This window comes from Ovis aries, chromosome 21, assembly GCF_016772045.2.
Source record: "Ovis aries strain OAR_USU_Benz2616 breed Rambouillet chromosome 21, ARS-UI_Ramb_v3.0, whole genome shotgun sequence".
NCBI lineage: Eukaryota > Metazoa > Chordata > Mammalia > Artiodactyla > Bovidae > Ovis > Ovis aries.
Genome location: NC_056074.1, coordinates 997,855 through 1,020,208, shown reverse-complemented (window position 1 = coordinate 1,020,208; position 22,354 = coordinate 997,855). Strand labels below are relative to the sequence as shown.

Below are 22,354 nucleotides of genomic sequence, written 5' to 3'. Positions count from 1 at the left end.
CTTTTCATAAATTTATTGACTATTTTGATATTTGATATCTATTTGATTTGCTTGTCTAATTTTCGATTTAATTGTCTTATTGATTTATAGGAGTTCTTTGTATATTCTAGATTTAAACCCTTTGGTGGTTATAGGTTATAGGGATTGCAAATATCTTCTCCCATTCATACTTGCCTTCTCACTTAAAAGAATGTTTTGATAACCAGAAGTTCCTAATTTTAATGTGTTCATACTTATAAATATTTTTCTTTATGCTTGATATTTTTGGTGTCTTATTTACAACTTTTGCCTGTCCCAAAGTTATAAAAATAGTATCTATGTTATCTTTTAGAAGCTTTGGCTCTCTCTCTCTCTTTTTTTTTTTTCTTTTTTACTTAAGTATAGACCTGGAATCAATTTTTGCATATGGTGCAAGGAACAACCTCAGTCCCATTTCCCATGGAAATATTCAATTTGATTTATATATGCTTTCCAATTCTATAGATTCTTTTGGATTTTCTCTACTTAGAATAAAAATTCCCTGGTGGCTTGGACGGTAAAGAATCCACCTGCAATGCGGGAGACCTGGGTTCGATCCCTGGGTGAGGAAGATCCCCTGGAGAAGGGCATGGCAACCCACTCCAGTATTCCTGTCTGGAGAATCCCCATGGACAAAGGAGCCTGGCAGGCTACAGTCCATAGGAATGCAGAGTCAGCCACAACTGAGTGACTAAGCACACAGTGTTTCCCAGTTCTATAGATTCTTTTGGATTTTCTATGCTCAGAATCAAAATAATGATAGCTAGACTTCCAACTTTCAGAGAAGGCAATGGCACCCCACACCAGTACTCTTGCCTGGAAAATCCCATGGATGGAGGAGCCTGGTAGGCTGCAGTCCATGGGGTTGCTAAAAGTCGGACACGACTTCACTTTCACTTTCACTTTTCACTTTCATGCATTGAAGAAGGAAATGGCAACTCACTCCAGTGTTCTTGCCTGGAGCATCCCAGGGATGGAGGAGCCTGGTGGGCTGCCGTCTATGGGGTTGCACAGAGTCAGACACAACTGAAGCGACTTAGCAGCAGCAGCAGCAGACTTCTTACTTTCAAATGTTTATACCTGTTTTTTCTTTTTCTTGCCTTATTGTACACAAGGACCTCTAGTAAATGTAAAGCAGTAGAAGTGATATTGCCAGCATCTTTCTCTCATTTTCAGTGGCAAAGGGAAAACATTCAATATGCCACCGTTGTGCATAATATTTGCTGTAAATATTTTACAGGTTTCTTATTAAAAGATTAGGAAGTTCCTTTTATTCCTAGGTTGCTAAATTTGTTTTCACAAGTTGGTACTGAATTTATCAATTGCTTTTTCCTGTGCTGTTGAAATGACCATATAATTTCTCCTTTGATCTGTTAATGTGGCATTTTTTTTTTTCTTCATGTTAGATTGTTAACCCAACCTTGGAATTCTTAGAATAAACCACATTCAATCACTGGATTTGATCTGTTCATATTGGTTTAGAGTTTTGCTTTATGTTCATGAGAGACATTAGCCTGTAATATTTCACTGTTATCCTTGTCAAGCTTTGGTACCCAATTATGCTGTCCTGGTAAAACAGATGGGAAAGGTTTGAAATTCTGCATTCCCTGTTCTCTCTCCTGTGTTGTTTTCTGTGTATAAAGAGCCTTGAGGAAGTGGCCTCATACTGTAGGTTAATTTTTTTTTTCTGTTCTTGAATTTTCATTTGAAATTTTTTTTTTTTAGTTTCCAGTTCTTTGCTGAAATATTCTACCTTGTGATTTGATTTATTGAACATAATCACATATTTTTATCTGAGAAACTAGTAATGTTCTTGCAGTTACCTTCACTTGTATCCAAAGTATATTATGTAATTTTTCACTGCCTGTCCATGATATACCAATATTGGGTACAAGTGATAAAGATAAACAACAATAACAACAACAACAAAAAAAACCAGAAAATGTTTGAGCTGGTTGAGGCATGCCATGAACACTTCTCTGCCTTTCTCAAATCTGTCAGCTGCTTTGGGAGAGGCTGGTAGTAAAATTTAAGCTGTCGTGGAAGAGGAAGACTTAAAACCATCAACTCTGGAAGTTTTCGAGATCTCAACCAGTCCATCCTAAAAGAGATCAGTCCTGAGTGTTCATTGGAAGGACTGATGTTGAAGCTGAAACTCCAATACTTTGGCCACCTGATGCGAAAAGCTGACTCATTTGAGAAGACTCTGATGCTAGAAAGATTAAAGGCATGAGGAGAAGGGGACGACAGAGGATGAGATGGTTGGATCGCATCACCAACTCAATGGACATGGGTTTGGGTGGACTCCGGGAGTTGGTGATGGACAGGGAGGCCTGGCGTGCTGTGGTTCATGGGGTTGCAAAGAGTCGGACACGACTGAGCCACTGAACTGAACTGAACTGAAAGCCCAGCAATGCTCTTTTGTTTCATCTCAACATAAAATGTCAAAATTATCTGAACAGAATAAAATTCCAGAACAATAAAGTAAATAAACTTCCTCACTGAAGCTAAAGGAACCTCCAAGAGGACTTAGCAAGTTCTGTATCAACAAAACTTCTCTCTTTAAGGACTCCAAAGTAAACACATACTCCAACCCAGCAAGAGGGGGGAAAAAAGTGATAAATTGCTAAAGCCTTCATTGCAACTTACTTCAGTATTCTTGCCTGAAAAAATTCCCTGGACAGAAGAGCCTGGTGGGCTACAGACCATGGGGTTGCGAAGAGTCGGACATGACCGAGCATGCACGTGATGTGACTTCGCTGTTCTAATATCAGGTGACTTTAGGATGATTAGTTTCTGCTTCAATATCACCTCATCAGAAACACCTGAGGAACAGTAGCACCTCCCTCATCATATTCTATTTTTTTTTGTTTTATCCATAGCACTTAATTATAACATTTTGTTTGCCTCCTTCCTCTAGAATTTAAGCTCCATTAAAGTAGGATTTTTTTCTATTTTTGTTTGCTGTTTTAACCCTAGCACCTAAAATAATGTCTGGCACTAGTAGGCACAAAAAAGACATGCAAGAGTGTCTATTGTATAACTTAATGAACGCTGGATTTCTTTCCACCTCTAAAATTCTGCATTGTTAGTTGAGGAGCTCATGACTACAGAGTCATCCAGCAAAGAAAATTCTCTACTGTTGTAGGTCTGGGCACAGGGAACTTTGGCTGTGATGGCAGCTCTGGAGGCTCCTGAAAGACACGGCCCAGACTGCCATTCTGAGTCCAGTGACTTCCACCCACTGTTGCATTCTTTATTCCGCATCGGTGCTTTTCCTGCTCGGACCACCAATGACATCCTCGTTGTTAATTAAATAGACAGTTTAAAGAACTCATCTTCCTTAGTCTTTTTCTCTTGATATCACGTTCTCTGACTTCTAAGACACTATTCTCCACTGATTGTCCCGTTGCCTTTCCGATCACTCTTTCCCAGTCTGCTCCCAAGGTTCTCCCTCGGTATACCTGTCCCTTAGCTACTAGTGTTTATCATTCACTCAGTCACTGATGGAGTGAACATGTATTGAGCACTCACTACATGGCAGGTTCTGTTCTAAACACTCATTGATGAGACAGACAAGTCTACAGTCTGGTGAAAAGAGAGGGGATCTCCATCAGTGGGCGAATGGATAAACGAAGAGTGGTGTGTATTCACAGTGGAATACTATTCAGCCGTGAAAAGGGGAGGAGTGCTGATGCGCGCTGTAACGTGGATGAACCTGGGTAACATCACGCTGCACAAAAGGCTACATATTGCGTAAAAATGCCCGTAACAGGTAAATCGATTAAGACAGATTGCAGGTTGGTGGTTGCCAGGAGTCTAAGAGGATGGGAAAGCCAGGGAGCAAGGCTTGATGGGTACAGCGTCCTTTGGGGATGATGAAAATGCTTTGAAACTAGATAGAGTTGTGGTTTTAATACACTGTGACTATACTAAATCCACACTAAATTGTTCATTTTGAGATGGTTAGTCTTACTTTATATAAATTTTATCTCAAAAAGAGGAAACAGTTAATGACTAGAAACAAAAAATCAGAAAGTTATAAATACTATAAAAATTTATGAAAGATAGCAAATGATGTGATAGGAAGTGATGACAGTGTGGGGGATGACTTTAGGTTAAGTGGCTAGGAAAATGATTACTGAGAAGGGAACATTTAGGTTGAAACTTAAATAACAAAAAAGGATCCAGCCTTACAAAAATCTGGAAGTAGAGAGTTTTGGGCAGATGGAATGACCAGGTCAAATCTGTTTGGCAAAACAAAGTTTGTTAAGTTTGAGAACCAGAAAAGGGGAAGTGTGTGGTCTGGAGCTAAGAAGTGTGTAATGAAATAGGGACAGAGAGATAGGCAGGAGAACTCCAGGTCTGTAGAGACAGTGGCCATAGGAAGCAATTGGGAGTTTATTTTAAAGCAGTGGGAAACCATGAGAACGTTGCAAATGGTAGAGAATATAATCTGTTTTTAAATTTTTTTGAAGATCCATTTGACTGCCAAATAAATTATAGATGGGCAGAGATAGAAGTGGAGAGAACAACTGTCAGACGATTTCAGTAGTCGAAGCAAGAGATGGTACTGCTGGCTTGGTGACAGTGGAGGCAGAGCCGGGAGGTGCTGGATCCAGGAAATATTTTGGAGAGCAAAGGAGACTTGACAGTGGATTGGCGGTGGAAAGAAAAGACTCAGAGATGACTCGAAGGATCTCTGCTTGAGTCTCAGGTACATAGTAGCACCAGTCTCTGATGTGGAAGACTAGGAAGGAGCAGTGTTAGTAGAGAAAATTCATTAATTCCAGGTTAGACATTTAAACTTAAGTGTTTACTAAACGTGCAATTTAAGCAATAGGATATATGAATCTGGTGTTCAAGGAATAGACCAGAGCTGGAAATTGAAAAGGGGCATTTTAATCAGCATGAGGCTGATACTTAAATCTGTCAGGCTAGATGACAGTACTTAGAGTGGAAGTGGAGATGCTGTCCCAAGACAAAGCCTTGGACCATAATGTTTAGTGCTCCAGGGGGAATCTTCAAAGGAGGAGGAACATCTGGTGGTGAAAGAGGTGGAGTGGGACCCAAGGGGTGAAGTTTATTTATAGAAGCAAGGTCATTGAGAAGGTAAGAAGGAACAAAATCTACAGTGTGGGTAGAAGGAAGGGTCTCTGAAACAGTGTGGCCTAAAATACGGCCCTAAGTGCGAGTGGCACGGAGGGATGAAGGGCCTGAGAAACAGGCAAGGCTCCCTAGTGAGCACACTAGGGAAGTGCAGGAGAACGGCCAGGCAGTGCTAACTAACCATGTGAATTCGTGCTCATGAATTTTAAGTGATGCTAGTCCCTGTGTGATGTAATTTCTCCTCCATTCACTTGCCCAGCATTCAACCGCTCAGGCACATGCTCGGTGCAAGCAGTTTTAATTAGGCCTGAGTTTTACCGTGTGTCTAGCATGGAGCTAGAATAAAGGGAGGGACAAGTTGCTGAACGGCTGTCAAGATGGACATGGAATGCGAGCAGAGTTAGAAAAGAGAGATATGAGAGAGTGAGAACACCAGACTAAGTCAGTTGGAAGCATACTCGGTGGGTTACATAAAATCTCTGTTAGTAAGTAATGCAGTTATCACTGATGGCAGTGTCAAGAATGTGACCGTGGGAGTGTTCCCCAAGATCCCAGTTCTCCATTTCTTCCTCTTCTTTTATTTTCAGGTTTTGGATGATTTCAATCAGAGTCACAGCTTTAATTATTACCTATAACTTCCAAATACACCGCTCTGGTCCACACCTGTCTTCTGAAATCAGGACTGATATATCCCACTGTCTACTTGACAATCTGTGTCCCAAGTCACCTCTAACTCAGCATTATTCAGAGTTGAATATATTCCTTCATTAATATATTAATTCAAAAAGTTATTGAAAGCATACCTGTGCTAGAATCTGGGAGATCAAAAGTAACTAAGACATTACCCTCAGTGGGCCTCTTTTACTGTCTTTCCTTTGTCCCTCCATAACTAGCATTGATGTCACCCAGTCACTTGAGGCAGAATCTAGGAACTGATGGGTCTGAAGTCAGGTTTCCTAGAACCTGAGATGAAGATTCTTGTAAAAGTGGTTTACTAAGGGAGTATTCTCAGGTGAAGGAATGAGGGAAGCAGGCCAGGGGAGGGGGAGAAAGCTATATAAGGATGAGATCTTCATTAGAGATTAGTTTAGTCTGGTCTCACCAGGAGCTTGGAACATGGCTTGTACAAAAGAGTTTGTTCCCCTGGAGATAAGAAGTTTGGCCAGTGTGGGTTTGTTTGTTTTCTATTGAAGTATATTGATTTACAGTGTTTCCAGTGACCCACAGAGTAATTCAGTTATATATGCATGTCTATTTTTTTAGATTCTTTTCCATTATAGGTTATTACAAGATATTGAATATAGTTCCCTGTGCTAAACAGTAGGTCCTTGTTGCTTATTTTGTACAAGTAGTCTGTATCTGTTAATCCCAAATTTCCAATTTATCCCTCCCCCACTTTCCTCTTTGATAACCATAAGTTTGTTTTCTATGTCTGTGAGTCTATTTCTGCTCTGAGTGAATTCATTTATGTCATTTTTTTAAAGATTCCAGTAATAAGTGACATATAACATCTGTCTTTGTCTGACTTACATCACTTAGTATGATAATCTCTAGATCCATCCATGTTGCTACAGATTGAATTATTTCATTCTTTTTTATGCCTGAGTAGTATTCCGTTGTGTGTGTGTGTGTGTGTGTGTGTGTGTGTGTGTGTGTGTAGATACATGGCGCATATTCTTTATCTATTCATTACTTAGGTAGCTTCTATGTATTGACTGTTACAAACTGTTATAGTGCTGCTATAAACACTGGGGTGCGTATGTCTTTATAAATTAGAGGTTTCATCTTTTCCAGATATATGTCCAAGAATGGGACTGCTAGATCAGATAGTAACCCTGTTTTTAATTTTTTAAGGAACCTAAATACTGTTGTCCGCAGTGGCTGCACCATTACATTCCCACCAGCAGTGTAGGAGGGTTCCCTTTTCTCCACACCCTCTCCAGCATTTATTATCTGTAGACTTTTTGTTGATGGCCATTATAACCTGTGTGGGGTAGTACCTCATTGTAGTTTTGATTTGCATTTCTCTAATAATTAGCAATGCAGTCTATGGGGTCACAAAAAGATCTACGTGACCTAACAACTAAACAACAACAAATAATTAGCTATATTGAGCATCTCTTCGTGTGCTTGTGACCATCTGTATGTCTTCTTTGGAGAAAAGTCTATCTAGGGCTTCTACTCGTTTTTTGCTTTGATTTTTTGTTTGTTTTGTCATTGAGCTGTATAAGTAGTTTGGATATTTTAGAAATTAGGGCTTTGTTGGTCACATTGCTTGCAAATATCTTCCCCCATTGTGTAGGTTGTATTTCCATTTTCTTCATTGTTTCCTTTCCTGAGAAAGCTTTTAAGGTTTATTAAGTCCCACTTATTTATTTTTTATTTTGTTCCATTGCTTTAGGAGATATATCCAAAAAGATATTGTTGCAATTTATGTCATAGAGTATTCTGCCTATGTTTTCCTATAGGAGTTTTATAGTATCTGGTTTTACATTTAGATCTTTAAACCATTTTTAATTTTTGTATATAGTGATAGAGAATCTTCTAATTTCAGTCTTTTACCTATAGCTGTCTAGTTTTCCTAGCACCATGAAGAGGCTATCTTTTATCCATTGTATGTTATTGCCTCCTTTGTCATAGATTAACTGATCATAAATGTATGGACTTATTTCTGGGCTTTCTATCGTTCCATTGATTTATGTGTCTGTTTTTGTGCCAGTACCATGCTGCCTTAATTACGGTAGCTTCATAGGGAGTATGATTCCTCCAGCCCCATTCTTCTTTCTCAAGATTGTTTTGGCTATTTGGAGACTTTTGTGTTTCCATGCAAATTTTAAAAATTGTTTGTTCTAGTTATGTCAAAAACACTATTAGTAACTTGATAGGAATTGCACTGAATTGGTAGATTGCCTTGGGTAGTATGGTAATTTTAACAGTGTTCATTCTTCCAATCTAAGAACATGGTATATCTCTCCATCTGTTTGTGTGATCTTCAATTCTTTCATTATTGTCTTATAGTTTTTGGAGTATAGTTCTTTTGCCTCCTTAGGTAGGTTTATTCCTAGGTATTTTATTCTTTTTGATGTGATAGTATGATTATTTCCTTAATTTTTTCTTATATTTCATTGTTAGTACATAGAAATGCAACAGATTTCTGTATATTAATTTCATATCCTGAAACTTTACGAAATTCATTAATGAGCTCTAGTCTACTGGTAGCATCTGAAGGATTTCCTATGTATAGCATCATGTCATCTATAAACAGTGACAGTTTTACTTCTTTCCAATTTGGAATCTTTTATTTCTTTTTTTTCTTTTTTTTGTCTGATTGCTGTGGCTAGGACTTCTAAAACCATGTTGCATAAATGTGACAAGAGTGAATGTCCTTGTCTTGTTCCTGATCTTGCAGGGAATGCTTCCAGCTTCTCACCATTTAGTATGATGTTAGCTGGGGGGTTGTCATGTATGCCCCTTATGACATTGAGGTTTCTTTCACTTTCTGGAGAGTTTTTATCATAGATATATGTTGAATTTTTTCAAAAGCTCCTTCTGCATCTATTGGGATGATCATATGGTTTTTATTCTTCAATTTGTTAATGTGGTAAATCACATTGATTGATTTGAATGTATTGAAAAATTCTTGTATCCCTGGTATGAATCTTACTTGATGGTGGAATATTGTTGGAGCTGGTTTGCTAGTGTTTTGTTGAGGATTTTTGCATATAAGTTCATCAGTGATATTGGCCTGTAGTTTTGTTTTTTTCTGTGGTATCTTTGTCTGGTTTTGGTATCAGGGTGATGGTGGCCTCATAGAATGAGTTCAGAAGTGTTCCTTCCTCTGTAATTTTTTGGAACAGTTTCAGAAGGATAGGTCTTAACTCTTCCCTAAATGTTTGGTAGAATTTACCGGGGAAGCCATTTGGTCCTGGACTTTGATTTATTGGAAGCTTTAAAATTACTGATTTAATTTCAGTACTTGTAATTGGTCTATTCGTGTCTTCTGTTTCTTCCTCATTCAGTCTTGAGAGATGGTACCTTTCTAAGAATTTTTTCTAGGTTTTCCATTTTATTGGCATATAATTGCTTGTTAATAGTCTCTTACAGTTCTTTGTATTTTTGTGGTATTGTTTGTATCTTTTTCTTTTTCATTTCTAAGAGTTGGGCTCTTTCTTTTTTTCTGTTGATGAGTCTGGCTATAAAGTTTATTAATTATATCTTTTCGAAGAACCAGATTTTATCTTCATTGATCTTTTCTGTTGTTTTTTAGCCTCTATTTCATTTAATTCTGCTCTGATCTTGGTGATTTCTTTCCTTATACTAACTTTTACTTTGTTCTTCTTTCTCTAGTTGCTTTTGGTGTAAGGTTGAGTTGCTTATTTCTGGGGTAAGGTTGTATTGCTGTAAAAGTCCCTGTTAGAACTGTTTTTGCTGCATCCCATAAGTTTTTGGATTGTCACGTTTGCATTTTCATTTGTCTCTAGTATTTTTTGATTTCCTCTGATTTCTTCAGTGGTTGTTGAATAGCCTATTGTTTAGCCTCTACATTTTTGTGTTTGTTGCAAATTTTTTCTTATAGTTATTTCTAGTCTTATAGTGTTGTGATCAGAAAAGATGCATGACATGATTTCAGTTTTCTTAAATTTATCAAGCTTGTTTTTCAGCCTAGCATGTGATCTGTCCTGGAGAATGTTCCATGTGCACTTCAAGAGCATCTGTATTCTGCTGCTTTTGGAAGGAATGTCCAAAAATATCAGTTGAGGTCATGTGGTCTAATGTGGTATGTAAGACCTGTGTTTATTGATTTTATGTATGGACAATTTGTCCATTGAGGTAAGTGGGGTGTTAAAGTGCCCCACTATTATTGTCAGTTCAGTTGAGTCCAGTCGCTCAGTCGTGTCTGACTCTTTGCAACCCCATGAACTGCAGCACACCAGGCCTCCCTGTCCATCACCAACTCCCGGAGTCCTCCCAAACCCACGTCCATTGAGTCGGTGATGCCATCCAACTACCTCACCCTCTGTCGTCCCTTTCTCCTCCTGCCCTCAATCTTTCCCAGCATCAGGGCCTTTTCAAATGAGTCACCTCTTCTCATCAGGTGGCCAAAGTATTGGAGTTTCACCTTCAGCATCAGTCCTTCCAATGAATACCCAGGACTGATCTCCTTTAGGATGGACTGGTTGGATCTCCTTGCAGTCCAAGGCACTCTCAAGAGTCTTCTCCAATGCCACAGTTCAAAAGCGTCAATTCTTTGGTGCTCAGCTTATGTTACAGTCCAACTCTCACATCCATACATGACTGCTGGAAAAATCTTAGCCTTGACTAGATGGACCTTTGTTGGCAAAGTAATGGCTCTGCTTTTCAATATGCTATCTAGGTTGGTCATAACTCTCCTTCCAAGGAGTAAGCGTCTTTTAATTTCATGGCTGCAATCACCATCTGCAGTGATTTTGAAGCCCAAAAAAATAAAGTCAGCCACTGTTTCCACTGTTTCCCCATCTATTTCCCATGAAGTGATGGGACCAGATGCCTTGATCTTAGTTTTCTGAATGTTGAGCTTTAAGCCATTTTTTCACTCTCCTCTTTCACTTTCATCAAGAGGCTCTTTAGTTCTTCTTCACGTTCTGCCATAAGGGTGGTGTCATCTGCATATCTGAGGTTATTGATATTTCTCCCGGCAGTCTTGATTCCAGCTTGTGCTTCTTCCAGCCCAGCATTTCTCATGATGTACTCTGCATATACGTTAAATAAGGAGGCTGACAATATACAGCCTTGACATACTCCTTTTCCTATTTGGAACCAGTCTGTTGTTCCATGTCCAGTTCTAACTGTTGCTTCCTGACATGCATATAGGTTTCTTAAGAGGCAGGTCAGGTGGCCTGGTATTCCCACCTCTTTCAGAATTTTCCAGAGTTTGTTGTGATCTGCATAGTGCCAGGCTTTGGCATAGTCAATAAAGCAGAAATAGATGTTTTTCTGGAACTCTCTTGCTTTTTCAGTGATTCAGCAGATGTTGGCAATTTGATCTCTGGTTCCTCTGCCTTTTCTAAAACCAGCTTGAACATCTGGAAGTTCACGTATTGCTGAGGCCTGGCGTGGAGAATTTTGAGCAGTAGTTTGAGCATTCTTTGGCATTGCCTTTCTTTGGGATTGGAATGAAAACTGACCTTTTCCAGTCCTGTGGCCACTGCTGAGTTTTCCAAATTTGCTGACATATTAAATATAGCGCTTTCACGTCATCATCTTTCAGGATTTGAAATAGCTCAACTGGAATTCCATCACCTCCACTAGCTTTGTTCGTAGTGATGCTTCATAAGGCCCATTTGACTTCACATTCCAGGATGTCTGGCTCTAGGTGAGTGTGAGTTATCACACCATCATAATTATCTGGGTTGTGAAGATCTTTTTTGTACAGTCCTTCTGTGTATTCTGGCCACCTCTTCTTAATCTCTTCTGCTTCTGTTAGGTCCATACCATTTCTGTCCTTTATCAAGCCCATCTTTGCATGAAATGTTCCCTTGGTATCTCTAATTTTCTTGAAGAGATCTCTAGTCTTTCCCATTCTATTGTTTTCCTCTATTTCTTTGCACTGATCACTGAGGAAGGCTTTCTTATCTCTCCTTGCTATTCTTTGGAACTCTGCATTCAAATGGGTATATCTTTCCTTTTCTCCTTTGCTTTTCATTTCCCTTCTTTTCACAGCGATTTGTAAGGCCTCCTCAAATAGCCATTTTGCTTTTTCACATTTTTTTGGGGGGGGATGGTCTTGATTCCTGTCTCTGTACAATGTCACGAACCTCCATCCATAGTTCATCAGGCACTCTGTCTATCATATCTAGTCCCTTAAATCTATTTCTCATTTCCACTGTATAGTTATAACGGATTTGATTTAGGTCATACATGAATGGTCTAGTGGTTTTCCCTACTTTCTTCAATTTAAGTCTGAATCTGACAATAAGGAGTTCATGATCTGAGCCACAGTCAGCTCCCCGTCTTGTTTATGCTGACTGTATAGAGCTTCTCTATCTTTGGCTGCAAAGAATATAATCAATATGATTTCAGTGTTGCCCATCTGGTGATGTCCATGTGTAGAGTCTGCTTTTGTGTTGTTGGAAGATTGTATTACTGTCAATTTCTCCTTTTATGTCTGTTGGCATCTGCCTTATATATTGAGATGCTTCTATGTTGGGTGCATATGTATTAACAGTTGTTATATCTTCTTCTTTGATTGATCCTTTAATCATTATGTAGCATCCTTTGCCTCTTGTAACAGTCTTTATTTTAAAGTCTATTTTGTCTGATATAAGTATTGCAAGTCTGGCTTTCTTTTGAGTTCCTTTTGCATAGCATCTTTTTCCATCCCCCCCACTTTTAGTTTGTATGTGTCTCCAGATCTGAAATGGGTCTCTTATAGGCAGCAATATGCCAGTCTTTTGATCTTGGATCTTTCGATCCATTCAGATAGTCTGTGTGTTTTGGTTGGAGCATTTAGTTCATTTATATTTAAGGTGATTATTGATATGTGTGTACTCAATGCCATTTTGTTAGTTGTTTTGGATTTGTTTTTGTAGGTCTTTTATTTCCTTTATTTTTTGTGATTTGATCACTATCTTTACTGTTATGACCAGATTCCTTTTTCGTTTTTGTGTGTATTAGCGTAGATTTTTCATTTGTAGTTACAATGAGGTTTTAGTATAGCAGTCTATATGTATATATATAGTTATATATATACATATATATATAGCAGTCCTTACATATAGTTATGTATAAATGTTTTAAGTTGCTAATCTCCAATTTGAAACACATTTAAAATGCCTTGCATTTGTACTCTCCTTCCCTCACAGTTACCATATTTTAATATCATTTTTATATCTAATTGTTCTGTGTATCTCTTAACTGTTTATTGTAGAAATATATGATTTTACTACTTTTGTCCTTTAACCTCCCTACTAGGTTTGTGTGTAGATGATTTCCTACCTTTATTTTATGTTTTCCTTTACTAGACAGATTTTTCCTCCCATAATTTTCTTGTTTCTAGTTGTGGCCTTTTTCGCCTAAAGAAGTTCCTTTAATATTTTAAAGCTGCTTTGGTGGTGCTGAATTCTCTTAGCCTCTGTTTGTCTACAGAGTTTTTTATCTCTCCATCAAATCTGAATGAGAGCCTTGCTGGGCAGAATGTTCTTGGTTGTAGGCTTTTCCCTTTCATCACTTTAAATATATCTTGCCACTCCCTTCTGAACTGCAGAGTTTCTGCTGCAAAAATCAGCTCATAACCTTTTGGCAATTCCCTTGCATTTTATTTCTTGCTTTTCCCTTACTAATTTTAGTGTTCTCTCTTTAATTTTTTCATTTTGATTACTGTGTGTCTTAGTGTGTTGCTCTGTGGGTTAATCCTGTTTGGGAGTCTCTGTACTTCCTGGACATGGATAGCTATTTCCTTTCCCAGGTTTGGGAGGTTTTCAGCTATTATCTCCAGATATCTTCTTGGGTCCCTTTTGTCTCTTCTCCTCCTGGGACTTCTTTAATGCAAATATTAGTGTACTTGATATTGTCCCAGAAGTCTGTTAAACTGTCCTCATTTCTTTTAATTCTATTTTCTGTTCAACAGCAGTGATTTCCATTACTCTGTCTTCTAGCTCAGTGATCCATTCTTTTGAATCATTTTTATTCTGTTATTGATTGCTTGTAGTGTATTTTTTCATTTGAGTTGTTGTATTACTCATCTCTGCTTGGTTGTTACTTATAGTTTCTAACTCTTAATTTCTAATTTCTCACTCTGTGCATCCATGCTTCTCCAGAGCTCTTTGAGCATCTTTATGATCATTACTCTGAACTCTTTCTTGGGTAGATTGCCTATCTCCACATCACTTAGCTCTTCTTATAAAGATGTATCTTATTCCTTCATTTGGAATGTACTTCTCCGCCAGCTCATTTTGTCTAAGTTGCTATTTGTATTTTTATGCATACAGCAGATCAGTTAACATTGCTTGACCTTGGAGAAGGCGTCGTATTGCCCCGAGCAGTGCACTCCCCTGTTGTCACCCAAGCTAGAGGTTCCCCCTAAGAGGGCTGCTTGGGTCCAGCAGGGTGTGTGGGTGTCCAGGAAGCTTGGTCTGTCCCTAGTCTGGTTGGTTGCCAGACCCTGTCTTGTGCAGACTTTGCTGGCTGCTGTTCAGTGGGGCATGGTCATGAAGTGCCTGGTTATGGAATCCTACGGAGGCTGGGGCTAGTGCCGGCTCACCGGTGGGCAGGATCAGGGTCCCAAAGACTAAGGCTTTTGCCCACTCACTGGCAGGTTAAGCCAGATCCTGGCGTTAGTGCCCGCCTACTGTCAGGCAGACCTGGTTCCTGGAGTCTGGATGAAGGGCCCAGGGATCCCAGAGCTCATTTCAGATCATTGTCGGGGAGGCAGTTCATGATACCGTTGAGTATGGGGACTAAGGTGTCTGGAGGTTGTGTTAGCCTGCTAGTGGTCAGGGCCAGGGCCAGCTAGTCTCAAGAAGGTCTGGCGTGCCTTACAAGATTATAGTTTTCTTGCTTCTGGTGTCTGCTCCCTGGTGGATGAGGCTGGTCTAGAGGTTTGTGCAGGCTCTCTAAAAAGAGAGGCTGATGCCTGCCCACTGGTAGGTAGAGCTGTGTCTTGGCCCTCTGGTGGTCCAGGCCCTGTCTAGGTATATCCACAGGTGGCTGTGTGCCCTTTAGTCTTTAGGAAGCTTGTCTGCTGATGGGTAGGGCTGTGTTTCCCCCCGGTTAGTTATTTTGCCTGAAGTGTCCCAGCACTGTCACATGCAGGCTGTTAGGTGGGGTCAGGTCTTGGCGCTAATGATCCAAGATGCCAGCTGCCAAGAGCATTCGTGCAGTTGAATATTCCCCAATATGTCTGACACTGGTGTCTTTGTCCCCAGGGTGAGCTGCAGCCATTCCCTGCCTCTCCAGGAGACTCTCCAAGGCCACCAGGTAGATCTGCCCCAGTTCAGTTCAGTTCAGTCGCTCAGTCGTGTCCGACTCTTTGTGACCCCATGAATCGCAGCACGCCAGGCCTCCCTGTCCATCACCAAATCCCAGAGTTCATTCAGATTCATGTCCATCAAGTCAGTGATGCCATCCCGCCATCTCATCCTCGGTTGTCCCCTTCTCCTCCTGCCTGCAATCCCTCCTAGCATCAGAGTCTTTTCCAATGAGTCAACTCTTCCCATGAGGTAGCAAAAGTACTGGAGTTTCAGCTTTAGCATCATTCCTTCCAAAGAAACCCCAGGGTTGATCTCTTTCAGAATGGACTGGTTGGATCTCCTTGCAGTCCAAGGCATCTCAAGCGTATTCTCCAACACCACAGTTCAAAAGCATCAATTCTTCAGCGCTCAGCTTTCTTCACAGTCCAACTCTCACATCCATACATGACTACTGGAAAACCATAGCCTTGACTAGGTGGGCCTTAGTCGGCAAACTAATGTCTCTGCTTTTCAATATGCTATCTAGGTTGGTCATAACTTTTCTTCCAAGGAGTAAGCATCTTTTAATTTCATGGCTGCAGTCACCAACTGCAGTGATTTTGGAGCCCAAAAAACTAAAGTCTGACACTGTTTCCGCTGTTTCCCCATCTATTTCCCATGAAGTGATGGGACCAGATGCCATGATCTTCATTTTCTGAATGTTGAGCTTTAAGCCAACTTTTTCACTCTCCTCTTTTACTTTCATCAAGAGGCTTTTTAGTTCCTCTTCGCTTTCTGCCGTAAGGGTGGTGTCATCTGCATATCTGAGGTTATTGATATTTCTCCTGGCAATCTTGATTCCAGCTTGTGTTTCTTCCAGTCCAGCATTTCTCATGGTGTACTCTGCATATATGAGTTAAATAAGCAGGGTGACAATATACAGCCTTGATGTACTCCTTTTCCTATTTGGAACCAGTCCGTTGTTCCATGTCCAGTTCTAACTGTTGCTTCCTGACCTGCATACAGATTTCTCAAGAGGCAGGTCAGGTGGTTTGGTATTCCCATCTCTTTCAGAATTTTCCAGAGTTTGTTGTGATCTGCATAGTGCCAGGCTTTGGCATAGTCAATAAAGCAGAAATAGATGTTTTTCTGGACCTCTCTTGCTTTTTCCATGATCCAGCAGATGTTGGCAATTTGATCTCTGGTTCCTCTGCCTTTTCTAAAACCAGCTTGAACATCAGGAAGTTAGGCTCCTATCAAATTACTGCTCTTGCCTTGGGTCCTCGTATACATGAGATTTTGTGTGAGCCCTTTAAGAGTGAAGTCTTTTTCCCCTAGTCCTGTGGGGCTCCTGCAATTAAGCCCTGATGGCCTTCAAAGCCAAATGCTCTGGAGGCTCCTCTTCCCAGTGCTGTAACCTGTGCTGGGGAGCTTGGTGTGGCGCTCAGGACTCTGCTGTGGGAGAACCTCTGCAGTTTAATTATTCTCCCATGTGTGAGCCGCCTCCCTAGGGGGGGTGTGAGACTTCACCATATCATGGATCCACTCTTCCTACTTGTCTTATTGTGGTTCCTTCTTCTGTCGTTCATTGTAGATCTTTCCTGATAGATTCCAGTCTTTTTCTATGATAGTTGCTCTGCAGACAGTTGTGATTCTGATATGCCTGTGAGAGGAGGTGAGCTCAGGGCCTGTCTACTCCACCATCTTCCCCGCTGGTGTTTTGTATCCCCATGTCAATCAGTCACTGCCCCTGAGAAGAGGGGGGATTGCAACTTCCCACGTGAGGCAAGAGGCTCCAGTTCAGCCACGGGCAGATCTTCAGAGAAGGGGCCACCTGTGAGCTGTTAGCAGCCAAAACCCAGGGCAGCTGGGAGATAGATGTGCAGCCTGGTGATGGGGTCTGGGTAGACATGGGCAGCATCCATTATGGTCCCCTGCTTGAACCACTCAGATCCATGTTCCCTTCACATTGTTCATTCCATTCAGGCCTAGCTTCTCCAAGATTCTGACTGGTCATAATTTCCGGGAAAACTTACAGGAGGAGGGTCAGTGGAAGAACCTGTAGCCCTTGATGCCATCTCTAGGACTTAACTGACACTCATAGTCTCCTCACTCTCTATAGATTCCCTTCCCCCTCAACCTACACTCCTGTTGGTCCAGATGGCTGGCCTTGTGGGGTAAGCCCCTGGTTCCTGTGCCCTTAGCAGGATGTGGTTTGGCACCTATACTTAAAACTAGGCATGAAAGCACTGAAAGAGCCCCTCCATGGATTACCTGAGTCCCAGACGTAGTCTTCACTGCCCCCGTGTAGTGACAGTCTCAGCCCTGATGATGCTCGGGGTCAGGTGCCTCTGCCGGTATCACACCTCTTTTCTGTGCCTCCAACCTGTCAGCATGAAGAGTCCTGTGACTAGATGCTGCCAAAGCTTTAAGTTTGGGAGACTCCACGGTCTCACTTGGTGAGAGGCTTTCCTTCTCTGACACCAAAGATCTGTAGACCAACAGAGCCTAAAGACAGAGAGAGAAGGTACAAATTCTCCAAGAGAGTGAACAGAAGCCGTGAACATGAAGCCGTTCCTACGTCCTCCCTCCTGTTCCCAGATCACTGTTACAAACGCAGTAGCCTGTGACAGCCATTGGTTTAAAGTCCACACCATGTCCTGAAGAATGGCTGCCATGCTCATAGGATATGGTTGACACGCTAACGCCTCAGCTATGCCTTGAGGAAGCCTATCAGGTTAGCACCCTCTGAAGACAAATATGCCATATGTGGTGGAACCAATGGACACCTGATCATGCCCTCACTGCCATACTTCTCTGCTGTCAAGTAGGTTTGTTTATTATTAGTCAGGATCTCAGGTCAATCAATCAGTTACTCTGTGAGCCCTTGGACAGTGGTGCTGGCCAAGGCCTGCAGGCAGGAGATGCAGACTGTAGGATACACATCAGTTCCATTAAGGATGGCTTATTGCCCTTTGTGCCCTTTCCAAGGATTGAGGGACCACCAAGAGTCTGGTTGATCTCCTTGAGGGATGGTGCTATCTCAAGAACTCAGCTTTGGTCTCTATTGCAAGCAGATCAGACATTCAACAGGAATAGTAGCTAGAAGAACCTGGGTAAAGGGAGACAGTGTTAGTGGACCCATGCATAATTCTATTGGAATAGCCAAATCAGAGGCTAGGTCAAGTCATCCTGTCTGCGTCTTAGATGCTCTGTCTCAACCAGGGCTCATGAGCATGACAGGAACTGTCTTGCAAATAGTATACAATGTTCTGCTGCGGATGGCCTGGCTGAAGGGATTGTAATACAGCTTTCCCTTTGAAACCTGCCAGAGGCTTCACAAAGCGCCTACCACCATTTTTCTCTACCACAACTTCTAGTATGAAATCTGCTAAGTCATTTCACCCAAGTGGCAAGACAGCTTGTGCCCCACTCCCAGCTGACTGCAGAGCCCTTTCTTGCTCTGGGCCCTTCTTAAAAACAAACAAAACAGCCTTCTGTGTCACATAATAAATGATTCAGTTTATTCCTCCCCAGAGTGGAAGATGCTGCCTCCAAAACTTGAAGAGACCTGCCAAGCTTTATGCTTCTTTCATACTGATAAGAAGTACAAGGTACATTAATTTGTCCTTAAAAGATGTCCTGACATGCTCCATATCTCCAGACACCTACAAACAGAGTGTCAAGCCCTGAATTGCTTCTGGGGTTTCCGTCTTAACTCTCTGACGTACCTCTGTCTTTGCAAGCCTTCAGCATGCTGACCGATTCTTGCTCATCATGTCTTAGCATGATGCTTGTGTTACTGTATCTGCATCTTTGGAAAGTGCAGCTGATCCAGGCTCCTCCAGAGTATGTTATGACAGCACTATTAGCATAAAACATCATGCTGGGGCAAGAACGTGGATGTTGTCTGTCCCAGAAGAATGCCAGCTACTTCTGACCTTCCTCCTTACTGAGTATTAAAAAGAATATATTTGCCAGATCAACAGCAGTGTCCCACGCCCCACAGACTGTCATATTCTCTTTGAGTGAAGAAGTGGTACCTGGCCCAGCGGCTGTGCTGGGGCTGCCCCGTGAGCTGGCTGCACGCCACCGTCCTCCGCCCCAGTCCATACACCCCTGCCAGAGACCAGGCTTGCAGACTGTGTTCCGATCGTGGATTCTTCTTAGGCTTTATAAAAATCCCATTCTTCTAATAAAACAAAAGTTGAAGAAGAGTCTGGGGGTGCTGCAGAACTAAAAACAAAAGTAAAAATTTCCCCAACTTATTTTTTTAATTATCTATCATTGCTCTTTATTCCTCAGTCACACATTTTGTGTGTGTGTGTGTGTGTAAATAAGCACTAGACAGATCACAGGTAACTAAGCACTTCCACACCACATGAAGGGTGCAACCCGGCATTCATCACTGAGGTGGTCTCAGCTGCAACTAGACAGACAATATTTACCCTTCTACCAAATATCATGCTTTTATCCAGCCTCATCTAGCTAACTGCATGCAGCCATTAGCCCCCTTTTTAAGCCAGTTTTTAAATTTGTTCCTTGAGGACTTCATTAGCAGTAACTACATTACACTGGTGTAGAGAGTTCAGCTTAAGATATATTTTTCATTAAGAGCTGCAGCGTTTGGCAGCTTGTCAGGGGTGACGCATGCCAAGAAACACGAAGCTTGTAAAAGCCCTTGTGTTACTCATCTAACTTTCTCTTCTCTCTTTAGTCTCCCCCAGATACATCCTTCCCGGCTTCTCTGGCCACACAGCATTTCCTTCTGGAGGAGGAGAAGCGAGCAAAAGAACTTGAAAAACTTCTCAATACACATATTGATGAACTGCAAAGACACACAGAATTTACTCTTAATAAATACACCAAGCTAAAACACAGTAGACACATATGAGCTTTTAAACGTTTTTATTTGCTTCCCCCACCCCAGGAAAACAAAGCTCTGGCAAAATATTTACAAAGCTGATTAATGAAACTGAGAAATTTTGTTCTGTTTTCTTGAGTAAATCATTTCTGTAAGGCAGCTAGAAAATAGTAAGTATTTTGTTTGATAAAGCTCTTTGTATTTCTGTATTAACATAATAAATTGTTTAGCTACAAAGTTACCGTAAAATAAACATGACTACTCCAAAAGAGACTTGTTCCCTCCAGTCTAAGGAATTGTTTGGAATTAAATATGCAGCTTTTTCCCACTTTAATGTGTACGGGAACCCATTTCCTCTGTAACAACACATGATGAGGGAAAGGGCTGCACGATATTCTAAGAATGAACACATGAAATGCAGCTCCATTGTAGTAGGTGTGAAAATTCAAGGATTTTTTAAAATGAAAAATATTAAGTATTTTAAACTATGTAAATATCCTAAAATTTCTTTTAGAAAAACCATAGAGCTTACTGTTTCTCCATTCATCTTTGTAATGTCTTTCTGTTTTAATGCAAAAAGATGTGGCACATTCTGTCTGCATGCTTAAAACATGTGCCAAAGATTAATGCTTCATGTACTAATTACTTCATGGACATAAAATAGAAAGCATCACTGTTACTTTCTCCTTTGTAATACCTCTGTTTTACATATAATAAAGAAATGAGACATTCTTTGGACTTAAAATGCAAATGCCAAGTCTGTATAGAAGAGTGATAGCATGGTAGCGAACAATAAAACTCAAGTTACAAATAAACAAGAGTGATAATCCATTTTTCTTTCTTTAAAAATGACATTTATATAAAGATTATGAAAAATCCCTGTGTCATTATTCCAGGTAAGCCCTACAGCTTTTATAGTGTTATTTTTCTCTTTGAGGAAACTGAATCTCCACATGCGGAGAGATAAGTCACGATGTCCTTTAGATGAGTGTCATTGCCATGGGAAATGAAGAGCCCTGTTCACTTCAGTGACACAGCCATGTGGATTTGTAGAGCTCTTGATATTTGCAAAAAGGCTGCACAGAGAATTATTTATTTCTACCCAGGACAAGCCTGGGAAGTCAGCAAGGCTAGTATCCTTGTTCCTAGGACTCAAGCTGTTAAGTACTTACTAGAATCATGGTGAGTAAGAGAGAAATGCCAGCCTCTGGCTACCGGCTCTGGCTTTTACCACTTTCCAGCATTCCCTCTTGTGAGCAGGCAGGTGGTGAGTAGCACTGTGTCCACGGAAACCACCTTTCGTGACAGAACATCGGTGGGTACAGAGTTTCACATGAGGAAAACAACCCAAGTTATCATTCCTTAAACTACTTAGTGATTTCTATCCTGGACACAAAGGATATTTTTCAGTGTTATCTTTAGAAGATGGGAAACATTATCTTTAGAAGATGCAAGAAAATTTGTGTTTAGGAAAAGAACAGCCCATGGACAAATTCTAAAACCTTTATATCCCTAATGCAAATACAAACAATGCAAAAATTTAAAACATGCTACATCTGAATGCACTTCATTCTCTTCAGGGTTAACACGTGATTGGAAACTGCATGTGGAAACAAAGATCTAGATGACGATTATCTTAAAATCTAACCGAGTCAAGGGGCTTCCAGTGGGGCTCAGTGGTAAAAAATCTGCCTGCAGTGCAGGAGTCTCAGGATTTGATCCCTGGGTTGGAAAGATCCCCTGGAGAAGGAAATGGCAACCTGCTCCAGCATTCTTGCCTGGGAAGCCCCATGGACAGAGGAGCCCACAGTCTAGGGGGTCACAAGAGAGTTGGACACGACTGAGCGCGCGCACACGCACACACACACACACACACACACACACACACACACCCCAGAGTCAAGAGAGCGTGAACATCACACACACACACCAGAATCAAGAGAACATGAACGTGGACTATGTCCAGGACTGACAGTACACTTGCCTCTCCGGATCATTTTGTCAAGTCCACAAGCAAACTTCTTTCTTTGCCTTTGTTTTTTGTTTGTTTTTTATTGGAGTGCAGTTGCTTTGCAAAGCAAGCTTCTTTTAAATCACTGTTTCAGCTTTCCTCTTCATACTCAGTTTCTTAAAACTGGTTTCAACATTCAAAAGAAATTATAGGCTGAGGCCCAACACATATATGGTTGAGATAAAAAGCAAGCAGCTCTGGTTGAACATTGAAAGGAGAGGAGTGAGGCCTGCCTGCTGCTCCTCCCCTCCTCCTCCCTCTCCCCCTCCTCTTCCCCTCCCCCCTCCCCAGATCCAGGAGGCCACAATTGCCCCAGGTGTTGCTGTGGGAGGGAGTGAACAAAAAGCAGAGGTCCTGTTATTACATCAGCAAAGAGTGGTTATAACCTCTTTTGTACGACACCGACAAAATTCTGTAAAGCAATTA

The 22,354-nt window shown here is 41.1% G+C and overlaps 1 protein-coding gene across 1 annotated transcript in view; it reads left to right on the top strand.

The window, feature by feature from the left end:
• The window catches only part of DEUP1 (deuterosome assembly protein 1), a 128,245-nt gene extending 107,513 nt beyond the window's left edge, over window positions 1-20,732 (top strand). The window contains 1 exon segment of the mRNA XM_012101573.4: window positions 19,771-20,732. Coding sequence (XP_011956963.2) covers window positions 19,771-19,947 — 177 coding nt within the window. The 3' untranslated portion in view covers window positions 19,948-20,732.
• Window positions 20,733-22,354: the final 1,622 nt, after the last annotated feature.